Source organism: Phoca vitulina, unplaced genomic scaffold, assembly GCF_004348235.1.
Source record: "Phoca vitulina isolate PV1807 unplaced genomic scaffold, GSC_HSeal_1.0 scaffold12, whole genome shotgun sequence".
NCBI classification, from domain to species: Eukaryota; Metazoa; Chordata; class Mammalia; order Carnivora; family Phocidae; genus Phoca; species Phoca vitulina.
In genome coordinates this window covers 8,613,024-8,628,134 of record NW_022589715.1, presented here as the reverse complement: position 1 = coordinate 8,628,134, position 15,111 = coordinate 8,613,024, and the positions used below count along the sequence as shown (strand labels likewise).

At 36.9% G+C, this 15,111-nt stretch overlaps 1 protein-coding gene across 4 annotated transcripts in view; it reads right to left on the bottom strand.

Annotated features, from left to right (window-relative positions):
• Positions 1-15,111, bottom strand: part of EML4 (EMAP like 4) — a 147,012-nt gene that overhangs the window by 13,103 nt on the left and 118,798 nt on the right. For all 4 annotated transcript variants that reach the window (XM_032410390.1, XM_032410391.1, XM_032410392.1 and 1 more), the window contains 2 exons: positions 1,711-1,799; positions 280-377 (listed from right to left, as the gene is read on the bottom strand). In XM_032410390.1, coding sequence (XP_032266281.1) covers positions 280-377; positions 1,711-1,799 — 187 coding nt within the window. The remainder of the gene's footprint in view (positions 1-279; positions 378-1,710; positions 1,800-15,111) is intronic.

The following is a 15,111-nucleotide window of genomic DNA, read 5'->3' as shown; positions in this document are numbered from 1 at the left end:
GTTATTCTAAGGATTTCCTATGGAAACAGCTTTGATTTAAGAAACTGCCTTTAATCTAGTCAGAAACAGGTATTAAACTCCCATCAAAAGAAGAAACATTTCTAAAGCACACAGGGAATGGCAATATTCTGCCGTTAAGTAATCTGTTTTCAAAGAGATTAAAGTTTAAAGCAGTTAAGGACAGAAAACAATGGATACATCAATGTAAAAATTTAACTTATTAAAAGTAAAATTTTCCAACAATTTTACAGCTTAATTTATTTTACTTTAACTACTTACAGTGCACTTTCCATGTCTGCTATATTTTCTTCCATTTTCTGAGACTACATAGAGGTAAATAAAGTTGTCATGAGATCCTACCGCCAGGAGGGTGCCATCTAGAATGAGACAGGAAAAAGTGTTAACTAGAGAAATGTATTGACAGATTTGCTATTTTATTGGACCTGTACTAAGTGAAAGATATTTTACAAATGTTAAATCTAATTTAACTGTTATTTGGTATTTGATGAATGAATCCTTCCATCACTAAGCAGATTTGAAAAACATGGCCATCTAGTCCAGTCATTTCTTGGAGATACTCACAGGTCTTAGACTCTAGGCTCATCTCCTTCTAGTTAGCTACAAACTGGCTCCAGGGAAGTTAACCTGCTCTTATGGGTCTAAGTACACAGTACTCATAAGCTGAGTGTTCAATTGCTCATTTCAGCTGAGCACATATGACCTCTCCAACTTGGGAAGCGACTATGTTCTCTTCTTTTATGGTCTCTTCTATTGTTCTTACCATGTAACAGATGGTCAATAAAGTCCAACTGATCTTTGGATTTTAATTGCTATGTTTGTAGTAATTTGCTAGTACAGCACTAAAAAAGCCAAGACAAACAGAAAACCTTTTCTGCTTTAGGATAACTTGCCAGGCTTATAGCCTGAGCAAATACTCTTCCTTCCATGTTCAACTCAGAGAATAGTATTCTGTGTTTCCTTTTAAACAACTTAGAAGCAATCAAAAAGATCCTTTGGATCCCACACTGATCCAACAACTACTGGAATATATTTTCAAATATAAGCAAATGTCACTCACACTAACTCCAGAGAAGAATGATATGAATCAAAACCATATTAATAATGGGAAAAAGGAATGGGAATATTATGGAAACATAATTAACATTTAAATAAAGTATAAAGAATTATTCAAATAAGGCTAAATGAATTTATCAAATTCTTATGAGTTGCTCAGTATTTTATCTAATTAACAAAACTAATCAATACTATGTAGCCAGTAATGCAACTAGATTTTAAAGAGCTCGAACAGCCTATAATAGTGCGTATTTTGAATAGTACTATAATTTATTTTATATTTTCTTACATATAAAAAGATTACTAAATAGATATAACATTCAGCCTAATACCTATTCAAAATTCTAAGTATGTGTAATTCCCCTAAAATAGGATTTGATTGCACTGTATTCTGCTTTCAATTGCAAATGCAGTTGTAACAGTTCATTCTAAATTTGATGATTTAGAATGTTGTTTAACTTTAGAAGATCTTTTGCAGTTTCCTGCAACAGAACTTAATCTGATGTTGGGGGAAACATATTCAATAGTTAACAAGTTTAGAGAGTAAAGAAAAAAAGTAGTCAGCTTTAGTGGAAGTGAAAATATGCAATGACAGAGAAATGCTGTTAATGCCAGGATGGGGGTAAATCTGCCTACCTACTGAGTAGCGCATCACAGAGAGTTGTTCATTCCCATCTGTGTGGATAGAAACTAGATCTCTGGTTTCTGCATCTAGAACAAACCACCTGTTAAGAAGTAAAAATCAAAATTTTCTTTAGATATTAGCACTTAAAGAAAAAAACGATGGATTTTTTCTCCCTTTTAAAAAATTTCAACAAATTTTAATAATGCCCTTAAATGACATGTTTCCATCATCCATCATTGAAGGATAAATTCATTTTGCAAAATGTTGCTAAATACAATATACATATATGGGCCTAGGCATGTTCTCATTTCTATTCAGGTATTCACTCAATTCAACTGGGTCTCTTTGCTAGGTAGCATCTAAACAGAAAGTTAAGATGATAGGATCAGTGTTGTTGAAGATTAGAGATGGGGAAAAAGAACCCAAGTGAAACAAAGGACATTTAAGGGCCAATCTCAGTGATGGTGACCATATATAATAGAGGAGCTCACAGAAGGGAAATGAACAATAGAAGACAGAAAAACCTTTAGGAAGGACGTAGGATAGGTTGAGCTGAACACGGAGGGAAAGAGGTACAGGCGGTTCAGTGGCAGGAGGAGGGACAGTTGCACAGCTCTGTAGATGGGAAGGAGCACAGGCAGTATGAAGGTGGGAGGGGAAGGCAGAGGGCCCTTCATTTAGTGTGATTGGGCCCTTCATTTAGTGTGATTTCAAAGGAACCAGCAGGGGGCGCTCTGCCTCTCCAATACCTCCACATGTGCACACAGCTCTGAATTCTTTCAAAGACAGTTTATTGTTCACATTTACAGGAAAAGTCAAAATGTAAAAGCCTTTTGAGAGGTAAGATAATGGTTAAATTCAACTATATAATAAATGACTTATCAAATCTTTTTATAAGAGCACTTGAAGGGGCGCCTGGGTGGCACTGGTTAAGCCTTGGACTCCTGGTTTTGGCTCAGGTCCTATCGCAGGGTCCTGAGATGGAGCCCCGTGTTGGGTTCCCTGACCAGCGTGGAGTCTGCTTAACACTCGCTCTCCCTCTCCCCTTGCCCGCCCCCGCCACCGTCCTCACTCGCTCTAAAATAAGTAAATCTTAAAAAGGGGGGGGCACTGGAAGGGAAGGATGGTGCTTCAGAAAAGCATGGCAAAATACGAGGTATAAAGCAAAGACTGGCAACTGAGGACAGACAACTAGAAACTGGATAAGTGAGAAAAAAGCAGGTTATAAACAGCATACACAGCTGCTTCAAGGAGTTTAGAGTTGGGCATGGCCTGGCTCAGATCAGTCACTAAATAAATATTTGGAGAATGAATAAACAAATATAAAGTAAGTCTTGAAAATGACAAAAGCCAAGTTTTAGGAAGAATTATTTAATAGTGCAGTGTGTAGGAAGAAATGTTTGGTGTGGAGAGAACGGGACAAGACTAGCAAGTTTTGTTTTTAAGATGGGAAAAAAAATCCACCACTAAAATAAGCCAATACAGAAATCATATTGACAGTTCCTTGTAATTTTAAAACTAATACCCAGAAAGAGACCATTTCCTCTTCAGAGTAAAAGAAATACTATTTAGGAGAGAGAAAATGGCATGAAAGAATTAAAAAAAAAAAAGTTTAGTGACGTTGTTTAACATGCCTTAGTGCATGCAAGGTAGAAGATGAAAGACTAAAAGACGCCAACTCTGGGGCGCCTGGGTGGCTCAGTAGTTGGGCGTCTGCGTTCGGCTCGGGTCATGATTCCAGGGCCCTGCGATCGAGCCCCGCATTGGGCTCCCTGCTCTGCGGGAGGCCTGCTTCTCCCTCTCCCACTCCCCCTGCTTTTGTGTTCCCTCTCTCGCTGTGTCTCTGTCAAATAAATAAATAAATAAAATCTAAAAAAAAAAAAAAAAAAAAAAGACGCCAACTCTTACCATCAGTGAAATCCCTCTTGAATTAAAAACATTCATGAGTGAATTTTAGTAACTTGTGAGCTATGGTTGAAACTTCTAGGTAGCTAGCCTAATTCATAAATTCTGTCTTCTACGTTGGTAAGAGAAATGGCTTCTATTTGTGAATGCTTGAGTTAAGGCCAATAGTAGGAAACTGGTACTGTGAAGTTCTACGCTGCATGTTTAGTGATCATTTCCATTTCAAAAGGTGTGTTACTTTACTGCAACTGGACAGTACCCATAGATTATAGGTTTCTTCTGAGAATGTAATTTATTAATCGATTTTTATGGCTACCATTGTAGCCTCTGAGGCAAGAAATGCCAAAGCTGATGCCAAGTGAACTGTGAACTGCCTTTTCAGAATAAGGGTAACAAAATATTCCAACCCAGACTGATCAGACAGACCTAAATAACAATGAGATACAGTGCTACTTCTGTAGGTACCAGATTTCAAGTTTTTTTAATGAATTTATGGAGACTTTATTATCTTAGGCATTTGAAAAATTACCATTTTTAAAAAAGATTTTATTCATTTAATTGAGAGCAAGTGAGCACAAGTGGGGGGGAGGGGCAGAGGGAGAAGCAGACTCCCCACTGAGCAAGCAGGGAGCCCGACATGGGACTCGATCCCAGGACCCTGAGATCATGACCCGAGCCGAAGGCAGACGCTTAACCAACTGAGCAACCCAGGCGCCCGAAAAATTGCCATTTTTTATCTGAAGAGCCCCAACTACCATTCCCCTTGACCCCAAACTACTGTTTTAAGACTATTTCTAAGTCAATTTAATCTTCCTAGGAAAATTGCAAATAATTTTCTTTTTGGAAATTCCCTTAAAAAGTAGGAAACAAAACAAAACCCACAACAAACCCCAGAATGTCTGTTGGTGTAACATGCAGAAACCTACAACTCTGAATTGTTGACTGATTAGAGATGGTAGCTATCAAAATCTCTCCAAAAAACAAACCTGTCTACTTTTTCTATTTCTTTAATTATATATCAGAGGTTAATTATCCTACTTTAATCAAGTAATTTTTAGTTAATAATTTAATAACTTTGTTATAAAAAAGTAACTTCCATAGGGATCCCAGCAATAATTTTAAAGTTCCCACCCTTTCCATTGCATGAATTATGTTCTACCTTCAGAAAAGACTTTTGGGCTCAGGACCTCTGTCTCTAAGAAATGTTATGGAGAAGATAACAAATCCTCTAGCAAAGGGAATTTTCAAGAAATAAGTTTTTAAGTTTCACGATGTTGAACTGTATTCTTACTTCAGTCCAGAGTATATACACTGGAACCAAGCTTCTGCTTTAAAATAATTTGGCATCATTATCAGGCTTTATATGGCCTAAAGGACCTAATGCATACTTCTAAATGTAATTGCTCGGTATCACAGAGGGGAAATCTTTGGTGATATATTTAAATTACTCTGACCTGTGGGTCACGTACCAAAGAGTAGTACCATCATTTATCTCAACTTTCTAAAAAGACACTATATTGATTTCCTTAGTGGCAAGAAAAGAATCAAGATTTTAGATGGAAAGTATCAATTTTAAAGTCCCTAAATGTATATATATGTTTATAACAGTAGTTAAAAAAATATTCGTCATAATATAAAGTGTGTCCTCTGGGTGGCAGGTTTGTAACCCCCCCACCCCCGCCCTGTGCCACCCCCTTCCTTCTTCATGATCTTCTACTTAAAAGAATAGGAATAATTTAGTATCAGAAAACTGTAAAGTCAAAACAGGGGGAATAGAAGCCTAATTCAACCCTCTTATTTTACAAATAAAAACAATGAAATGCTCTGATTTTAAAACATCTGACCAGTCATCAACCAACTAGTTAGGTTGAGAGAGCTTCTGGCCCTTGTGCTTTTCACTAATATCACACAAGGGAAGGGTATGATTCCATAGAAAGTGCTCTTTCTAGGTCTTTGAGGTACATTAACACTTAGGGATCCAGAGAAAAAAGGAGTTAGCCAAGGAGGCAGAAGAGGAGTTTATAATCTAACTGGGGAGACAGAATGAGTATAAAGTGGTAAACAGTTAAAGTAATATGAATTATACAAGCTGTAAGGATTATGAAGTCTCAGAGCAGGGAGTAATCACAGAGGAGATGGGTGGTCTAGGATTTCATCACATCAGATGTGGCACCAAATAAACAGAGCAGTAGATAAGAAACTACAAAAAGGGTTGGCATGTATATAAAGGATAACAACTTGACCACTCTAGCTGGAGTGGTGAGGAAAAGATTTTTAATGAGCTTTAAAGGCCAGGCTAAGGAGTTTGGATGCCACTGTTTAGGTATCAAGAAGAATTTAGGAATGGGGCGCCTGGGTGGCTCAGTCGTTAAGCGACTGCCTTCGGCTCAGGTCATGATCCCAGGGTCCTGGGATCGAGCCCCGCATCGGGCTCCCTGCTCAGCGGAAAGCCTGCTTCTCCCTTTCCCACTCCCCCTGCTTGTGTTCCCTCTCTCGCTGTCTCTCTCTCTCTCTCTGTCAAATAAATAAATAAATAAAATTAAAAAAAAAAAAAAAGAATTTAGGAATGTGCTAATCCAGTTGGCTCATAGTTTCCCACATTTGCTCAATCCATTCCTCCTGCTTAATATGAGCTCCTCACTCTTCACTGCTTCTTCAAGATCCGAGAACTTCAAGGTAGGACCAATACCTCCGCTGTGAAGCATTCTCTGACCACTAAGACTCACTGTAATTTCTCTGTTGATCTTTAAGTATTAGTGCCTGTTTATTCAAGTAATATTACAATACTAATAGGAAATGCTCTTTATCTCTTTATGTAGTATCTAAATAGGTTATAATCTACTTAGGGTTGGGACCAAGTCTCATATTTCTTTGTGCTACCCACTGCATCTAGTTCAGTGCTTTACAAGTTGCTGGAACTCAATAAGCATCTGAAGAGTGACTCAGAACTGGACTTATAACAAGGCAGAACTCAGGGAGATTCATGCTGATGGAGTTCAAAGACACTGTGCACAATGGGAAATGAGCTCAGGAGCACCCGTGGGCCAAGTTAACACTAAATTACAGAGGAAAAAAGCTATTCTTTTCTAATTAGAAGCTTTCTCTTTTAATTATGTCAAAGAAAAGTCTCCGCTAACACTAATATGTCTTTGATTATCGCTCCTTTTGAACAGCAGGAGCATTTTTTAGACTCAGAACTTTAGAGTCAACAGTACTTTAGCTACATGCTGGTTTGCTGAAGTGACAGTCACCATCAAAATTGAGGAGTTGAGTCAGACACTTAAATCTCTCCAGGTCTAGGATTTTGTGATTCCATGTCAACAGCAAAATTTTTACCTACCCACTCACCACGCTCACCTTCCCAGCCTGCTTCCTTGTCAAAGCTATCACTATTACTATCACTGTAGACCAGAAACTTCGGGATCTTCTTTGAAGTCACCTCTCTCAGTCTGTCCACTCCCCTTTATATCCAGATATGCTATAAATAGTTGTTCTATATACTGACTCAATTTTAGGGATTTCTTTCTTTGAAACAATTTCCAACTTTAATCCTTGCTTTTTATTCTCCTTATCATCACTTCAGGTCTATTGATTTCTCTAATTTCGGGTGTCTCACCCCCATTTACCAGCCTATAAAATGACTATGGCAAAAACGCTGTTGGTTTGGAAACAGAACTGGGTCCAAACAACACCAGAGTAAAGTTCTGTGTAAGGTGCCCGGAGAATTGTCTGAATTGATATAGACCTGATATCCTGACGGGATGGTAAATATATCCGTGGTTCCTCCGAGGTCTGAGGGTGGTAGGTAAGTGCCTTTAGAGAAACTGGTTTCAAAAAATAGGAAGGGGAAGGATATCAACTGGGGTCTTGGAAAAATCAAGCAGAATATATTTTTAACAATTCAGAGATTATAAACTTTCAAATTCATAACAGTTCAGGTTTACACATATTGTTAGCTTTATGAAAAACTTTAAATCCCATCAAGAAGCCCAAATTTTTAAAAAATGAGACAATATGGTAACTATACAATGGAATATTAATCTGCCATAAAAAAGAATGAGATCTTGCTATTTGCAACGTGGATGGACCTAGAGGATATTCTAGAGGACAGAATGCTAAGTGAAATAAATCAGAGAAAGAAAAATACCGTGAGTTCACTCATGTGGAATTTAAGAAACAAAATAAAGAAAAAAAGAGACAAATAGACTCTTAAATACAGAGAACTGGTGGTTTCCAGAGGGGTGGGGTGAAATAGATAAAGAGGATCAAGAATACACTTATCTTGATGAGCACTGAGTAATGTATAGAATTACTGAATCATTATACTGTACACCTAAAACTGATATAACACTGTATGTTAACTGTACTTCAATTAAAAAAATGAGAGAATGTTATATTTGAAAATCACATGTGGGGTGTGGTGCCTAAGTGTAATTTGTTAATTAAATGGTTTATGGTTATTGGTTTGATAGATCTAAGATTTTGGTAACTAATGATTAACAATTACTAGTATTTACTAACTTTTATCCATTTATATGCTTATTACCCTGATACCAAAACCAGGCAAAGGCATCACAAGAAAACTACAGACCAATATCCTTTATGAATATACATGCAAAAATCTTCAACAAAATATGAACAAACTGAATCTGGCAACATATATACCATGACCAAATAGGATTTACCTCAAGAACACAAGGTTAACATCTTAACTACTCCATATTAATAAAGGACAAAAACATGTTATCTCAATAGGCCAAAAAAGGTATTTGACAAAATCCAAAACCCTTTCATGATTAAAAATTCTCAACAAACTAAGAAGAGAAGGAAAATTCTTCAACATGACAAGCGGCATCTATGAAAAACCTACAACTAACATTATACTTAGTGGTGAAAGGCTTTCCTTCTAAGATACTTCTATTAAGTACTGTACTGGAGGTTCTTCTAATTACGACAATTAGACAAGAAAAAAAAGGCATTCAGATTGGAAAGAAAACACTTTGTAGTGTTTACATAGTCTTGCCTATAGAAAACCCTAAGGAGTCCACTAAAAAACTATTAGAAGAAATGAGTTTAGCAAAGTTGCAGGATACAAGATCAATAGCTTGAGAAGCAGTTGTATTTATATATTCTAATAATAAATATTCTGAAAATTAAACTTTTCTCAATTTAATTTAAAATGGTATCAGGAGAATGAAATACTTAGGTACAAATTTAACAGATGTGCAAATTTGCACCCTAAAAACTAAAAACGCCTTGAAAAAGAAAAGCAAAGCTGGAGGCATCACAATTCTCGACTTCAAGTTATATTACACAGCTGTAGTGATCAAAACGGTATGGTGCTGGCACAGACACACAGATTAATGGAATAGAAAATTGAGAAATAAATCTGCAACACTATGGTCAATTCTTGACAAAGCAGGAAAGGCTATCCAATGGGAAAAAGTCTTTTCAACAAATGATGTTGAGAAAACTGGACAGCCGCATGCAAAAGAATGAAATTGGGCCACTTTCTTACACCAAACACAAAAATTAATTCAAAATGGATTAAAGACCGAAATGTGAGACCTGAAACCATAAAAATCCTAGAGGAGAACACAGGCAGTAACCTCTTTGACATCAGCCGTAGCAGTTTCTTTCTAGATGTGTCTCCCGAGCCAAGGGAAACAAAAGCAAAAATAAACTAGTGGGACTTCATCAAAATAAAAAGCTTCTGCACAGCAAAGGAAACCATCAACAAAACTATAAAAGAAAGCCTATGAAAAGGAGAAGATACCTGCAAATGACATATCTAATAAAGGGTTTGTATCCAAAATCTATAGAGAACTTAATAAAACTCAACACCCCAAAAATGAATAATCCAGTTAAAAAACGGGCAGAAATTTATTTTTTAAGAAAGATTTTATTTATTTATTTGACAGAGAGAGACACAGCGAGAGAGGGAACACAAGCAAGGGGAGTGGGAGAGGGAGAAGCAGGCTTCCCGCTGAACAGGGAGCCCGATGCAGGGCTTGATCCCAGGACCCTGAGATCATGACCTGAGCTGAAGGCAGACGCTTAACGACTGAGCCACCCAGTCACCCTGGCAGAAATTTTTCTAAAGACATTACACATGGTCAACAGATGCATGAAAAGATGTTCAACATCACTGATCACTGGGGCAATACAAATCAAAACTACAATGAATTATCACGTTACAGAATGGCTAAAATCAAGAACATAAGAACGGGTGTTGGTAAGGAAATGGAGAAAGGGAAATTCTTTACACGGTTAGTGGGAATGCAAACTGGTGCAGCTACTCTGGAAAACAGTATGGAGATTCCTCAAAAATTTAATAACAGAATTACCCTATGATCCAGCAATTGCACTGCTAGGAATTTACCCAAAGATACAAAAATACTAATTCAAAGGGATACATGCACTGCAGTATTTACAGCAGCATTATCTACCATAGCCAAATTATGGAAACAGCCCAAGTATCCACTGATTGATGAATGGATAAAGAAGGTGTGGTATATATACACAATGGAATATTACTTAGCCATAAAAAAAGAATGAAATCTCGTCATTTTGCAACGACATGGGTGGAGCTAGGGAGTACTATGCTAAGTGAAATATGTCAATCAGAGAAAGATAAATACCGTATGATTTCACTCATATGTCAATTTAAAAAACAAAACAGCAGGGCACCTGAGTGGCTCAGTCTGTTAGGCATCTGCCTTTGGCTCAGGTCATGATTCCAGAGTCCCAGATCAAGTCCCACATCAGGCTCCCTGCTCAGCAGAAAGTCTGCTTCTCCCTCTGACCCTCCCCCATCTGGTGTTCTCTCTCTCTCAAATAAATAAATAAAATCTTTTAAAAAAAGAAAATAAATAAAAAAAACAGCAGCACCTGGGTGGCTCAGTCAGTTAAGCATCCGACTCTTGATTTCTGCTCAGGTTATGATCTTGGGGTCGTGGGATCAGTCCCACGTGGGGCTCTGTGCTCAGTGGGGAGTTGGCTCGGGATTCTCCCTTTCCCTCTGCCCCTCCCCTAGTTCATGTGCTCTCTCTCAAATAAATAAATCTTTAAAAAAAAAAAAGGGGGGGGCAAAACAAATGAGCAAAGGGAAAAAAGAGAGGGGGCAAAGCAAGAAACTATAGAGAACAAACTGATGGTTAGGAGAGGGGAGGTGGGTGGGGGATGAATTAAGGAGTGCACTTGTGATGAGCACTGGGGGAAGTGTTGAATCACTGAATTGTACATCTGAAACTAATACACACTTTTTGTTAACTAACTGGAATTTAAAGCTTAAAAAAATAAAAACTAAAAACATTTTTGAAAGAAATTGATCTAAGTAAATGGAAAAACATCTCCTGTTCATAAACTGAAAGACTTAATACTGTTAAGATATTGACATTCCCCAAACTGATCTACTAAAAAAAATCCCTATCAAAATGCCAGCTGGCTTCTTTGTAGAAACTGACAAAACCTATCCTAAAATTCATGTGGAAATTCAAAGGATCCTGGATAGCTAAAACCACCTCAAAAAAGAACAAAGTTGGAGGTTGGAGGACTCAAATTTCCCAATTTCAAAATTTACCACAAAGCTACAACACAAGGTTGTGATACTGCCACAAGGATGGACATATAGATCAATGGAATAGTATGCAGAGTCCAGACAGAAACCAATACAGTTATGGTCAAATGATTTTCAACAAGGGTATAAATACCATTCAGTGGGGGGAAAATGGTGGTGTAACAACCGGATATCCCCATGAAAAAGAATGAAGTTGGATATCTACCTCACACCACATACAAAGATTAACTCAAGATGAATCAAGAGAGCCAAAGGTAAGAGCTAAAACTATAAAATTCTTAGGGGGAAAACACAGAAATAAATCCTAATGACCAGGAGACAAGAGGAAGAATAGATAAACTGGACTATATAAAACTTTAAAAATTTTTGTCGCAAATGTTACCATCAAGAAAGTGAAAAAAAGACAATCCTTGGAACAAAAGAAAATATGTGCAAATCATATCTGATAAGGTACTATATCCAGAATATATGAAGAATGCTTAGAACTCAACAATAAAAAGACAAACCAATTCAAAGATGGGCACAGGATTTGAGTAGACATTTCCTAAAAAGGTGATCCAAGTGGCCAGTAATTGCCTAAAAAAGGTAACATCATTCGCCATCAGAGAAATGCAAGTCAAAACTACAACGAAAAAGCATTTTGCACCCATTAGGATGGTATACTCAAAATACAGACAATTACAGGTGTTGGTGAGCATGTGGGAAAATTGGATCCCTTATACTTTGCTGGTGGAATTGTAAAATGATGTAGCTATTGTGGAAAACAATTTGATTATCACAAGATCCAGCAAGTCTACTCCTTGGTATATGCTCAAGAGAGTTGAAAACATGTCCATACAAAAACTTGTATATGAATGTTAGGTGAAAGAAGCTAGTCACAAAAGACCACATATTGTAGGATTCTATTTATATGAAATCTCCAGAATAGGCAAACCTATAGAAACAGACCTAGGGGGAAGTGGGTGAGGATAATGAAGAGTAACTGCCAATAGGTACAGGGTTTCTTTTTGTGTTAATGAAAATGTTCTGAAATTAGCTTGTGATAAAGCTTGTGAACTAAAAACTATTAAACTGTATACTTTAAATGGATAACTTTTATGGTATATATCTCAATAAAGCTGTTAAAAAATCATCCTTTATTATGTGAGAATTGGCATGTTAAGGAAGGAACTATGTCCACTTAGGGCTATACGTTTTTTCCCCTTAGAAATTAGAGTAGTAATACTTTATTTTAAATGACAATTTTATTTATCACCATGATAATTTACCCACACTTGTGCTTACTTCTTGATTACAAGGAGTAAATTTCTAGATTTGGACATGAAAAGATCTTTAAACATTTTGCTAGTCACCTTTTCTGGATCATGCACAATTTGGACACGTGTTGCACTATATTAAAAAAAAAAATTCCTTGCCCTAGGTGTGACTTATTTTTAGGCTGAGGGGTCAGTGATAATAATCTGAATGGCTACACTGAGGAATTTTCAGTTTTAGACACTACAGCCAGGTATTCACAGACCCATGTAAAAAAAATAAATGAGAAAGTTCTCCAAGAATCAACAGAATCTAACCAGATGCAAAACCAAAGACAGGAGTAATGTATAGAATGGAATGAACATGGATAACTACATCTCCCCCTAGGTTCTAAATAATGTCCACCTTTTATTTAGTTATCACATCACTCTCATTTATTTATTTATTTTTAAAGATTTTATTTATTCATTTGACAGAGAGAGACACAGCGAGAGAAGGAACACAAGCAGGGGGGGCGTGGGAGAGGGAGAAGCAGGCTTCCTGCAGAGCAGGGAGCCCGATGTGGGGCTCAATCCCAGGATCCTGTGATCATGACCTGAGCCAAAGGCAGACGCTTAACGATTGAGCCACCCAGGCGCCCCACATCACTCCCATTTATAAGGTGTTTCTTACTCACAACTCCAAGAGGAAACGCTTGGCTTTAGTTTAAGTCATGTAAATTGAGTGACTTTTCATTTTAAGCTTATTCATTATGACTTTGCAGCTACATAAATCTTAGAAAGTAACTTCAGTGAATTTAAATCAGGTAAATTTCTCCTCAAAAATCAGGGCTCCGTATATATTGTGTACATGTACGTGCACATACACCCAGCTCCATTCATCGAATGAAGCAGTGTCTTAATGATTCAAATCCCTCTAGCCCTTGCACTCTATTCAGTGTTTAATTCCTTTGTATGTATAGTAAATGTTTCTAAAGTATGTCAGCCAGTGATTTAACCTTCAAAGGTAAACTTTCCTTACAATATTTCTAAGTAATGCTACTAACACCATAAGCGCATGTCAAAGATTATTAATGGAGTAGTGGAAAGCGATCAGCTTTGGAACCATATAGAATCTGAGTTCAAATCCTAGCTCAATCACAAGTGATAAGCTCTATGGGTCTTGGTTTTCTGTCTGTGCAATGGAGATATCAATGAATATTTTGTTGCACTCTGGTGAAAGTTTAAAGAAATATATAAAAATAATTTAGTGTAAGGTCTTGACTTCAGCATTTGTGATATCTGTTCATCTGCCCAAAAAACAGATCTGAAGTGAACTCATTTGTGGTTTTCTGGAAATGAGTTTAGTACCATAGTTCAGGTTGTTTCTAATGTGCTTAACACTTTTTTGTAAAATAGAAAATAATTTCCTTCAAATCCAACAAAGTGACTTGCCATACACCTGACTAAGCTGAAGTAACAATCTAATACCAACATGCATTTTGGAGAAATCTGAGATAGTATGGCTGTCTATATTTGCAAGTTTTCACCAATTACTCTCCCTTCCTAGCAGCCTAATTCTAAAATTCAGTTCTTTCAGAATCAAATAGCATCTTTATTACACATCCATGTTTCAAAGTTTATCATTAGAGACCTGTTTTTCCATGATTTTTTTTTTTAAGTAGGCTCCACACCCAGTGTGGAGTCCAACACAGGGCTTGAACTCACAACCCTGAGATCAAGACCTGCGCTGAGATCAAGAGTCGGACACCTAAATCACTGAGCCCCCAGGCACCCCTCCATGATTCTAGATTTTGTAGTGCTGTATAGGAAAAGGAATTTGAATGTTTTGACTTTCTAGAAGTGTTAATTTGTATCCAACAACCAAAGGGAAAAACGTGCTATAAAAAAACTCCAAATGACTAAATTTAGAATTAAATGAAATGATTTGAAGTATCTGTCATATAAACAAAAGTGTTCACAATAGTTTCACCTCATTAGAAATCAGCATTCCACATTTTCTACGGGTTTAACTTTTGGAAATTTACTTCATATTTTTCTTCTGCCTCTTTAATAAAGAAATTAAAGTTATTTATGAAGACTACTTCCTAGCAGAGGCAATAAAAAGGACTCAAAAATACAGACAATAAATACGTGTTACTTAATAACCTTGGAAAGGTACTACTACATAAGGTCTGTAAAGACAAGCCGTTAGTAACAATTTCAGGAAATATACCTTTATAATCTGTGTAACATTAAAAAAAAGACAAGATGATAAAAGCTATAGAATAAATAATTTATAAAAGCTCGACTGGGTTATTTCAGTTTCAGTTCCCTTCCCTAAAAGAAAATGAGGAGAGAAATTTTTGACACCATATAAAATTCTTCCAAGGAGGGTCAAATCAGCTGAATTATCACCTTTTGAATGAAGTCGATCCTGACCACTCTTATCTTTTGCAACTGCACCCCCTCCCAATCCCTCTTGCTCAATGCCCCACCCCCATGGCTTTTTAACATTTTCTAATTTAGATAGTTATAATGTTTATATTTTTATCCTGTCTCCACACACACACTAAAATGTGGGCTCCAGAGGGCAGGGACTTTTGTTTTGCACTCTGATGTAGGCCCAGAGTAGTGTCTAACGAATGGTAGGTGCTCAAGAATTACTGAATGATTGAATGAGGATACATAACAGA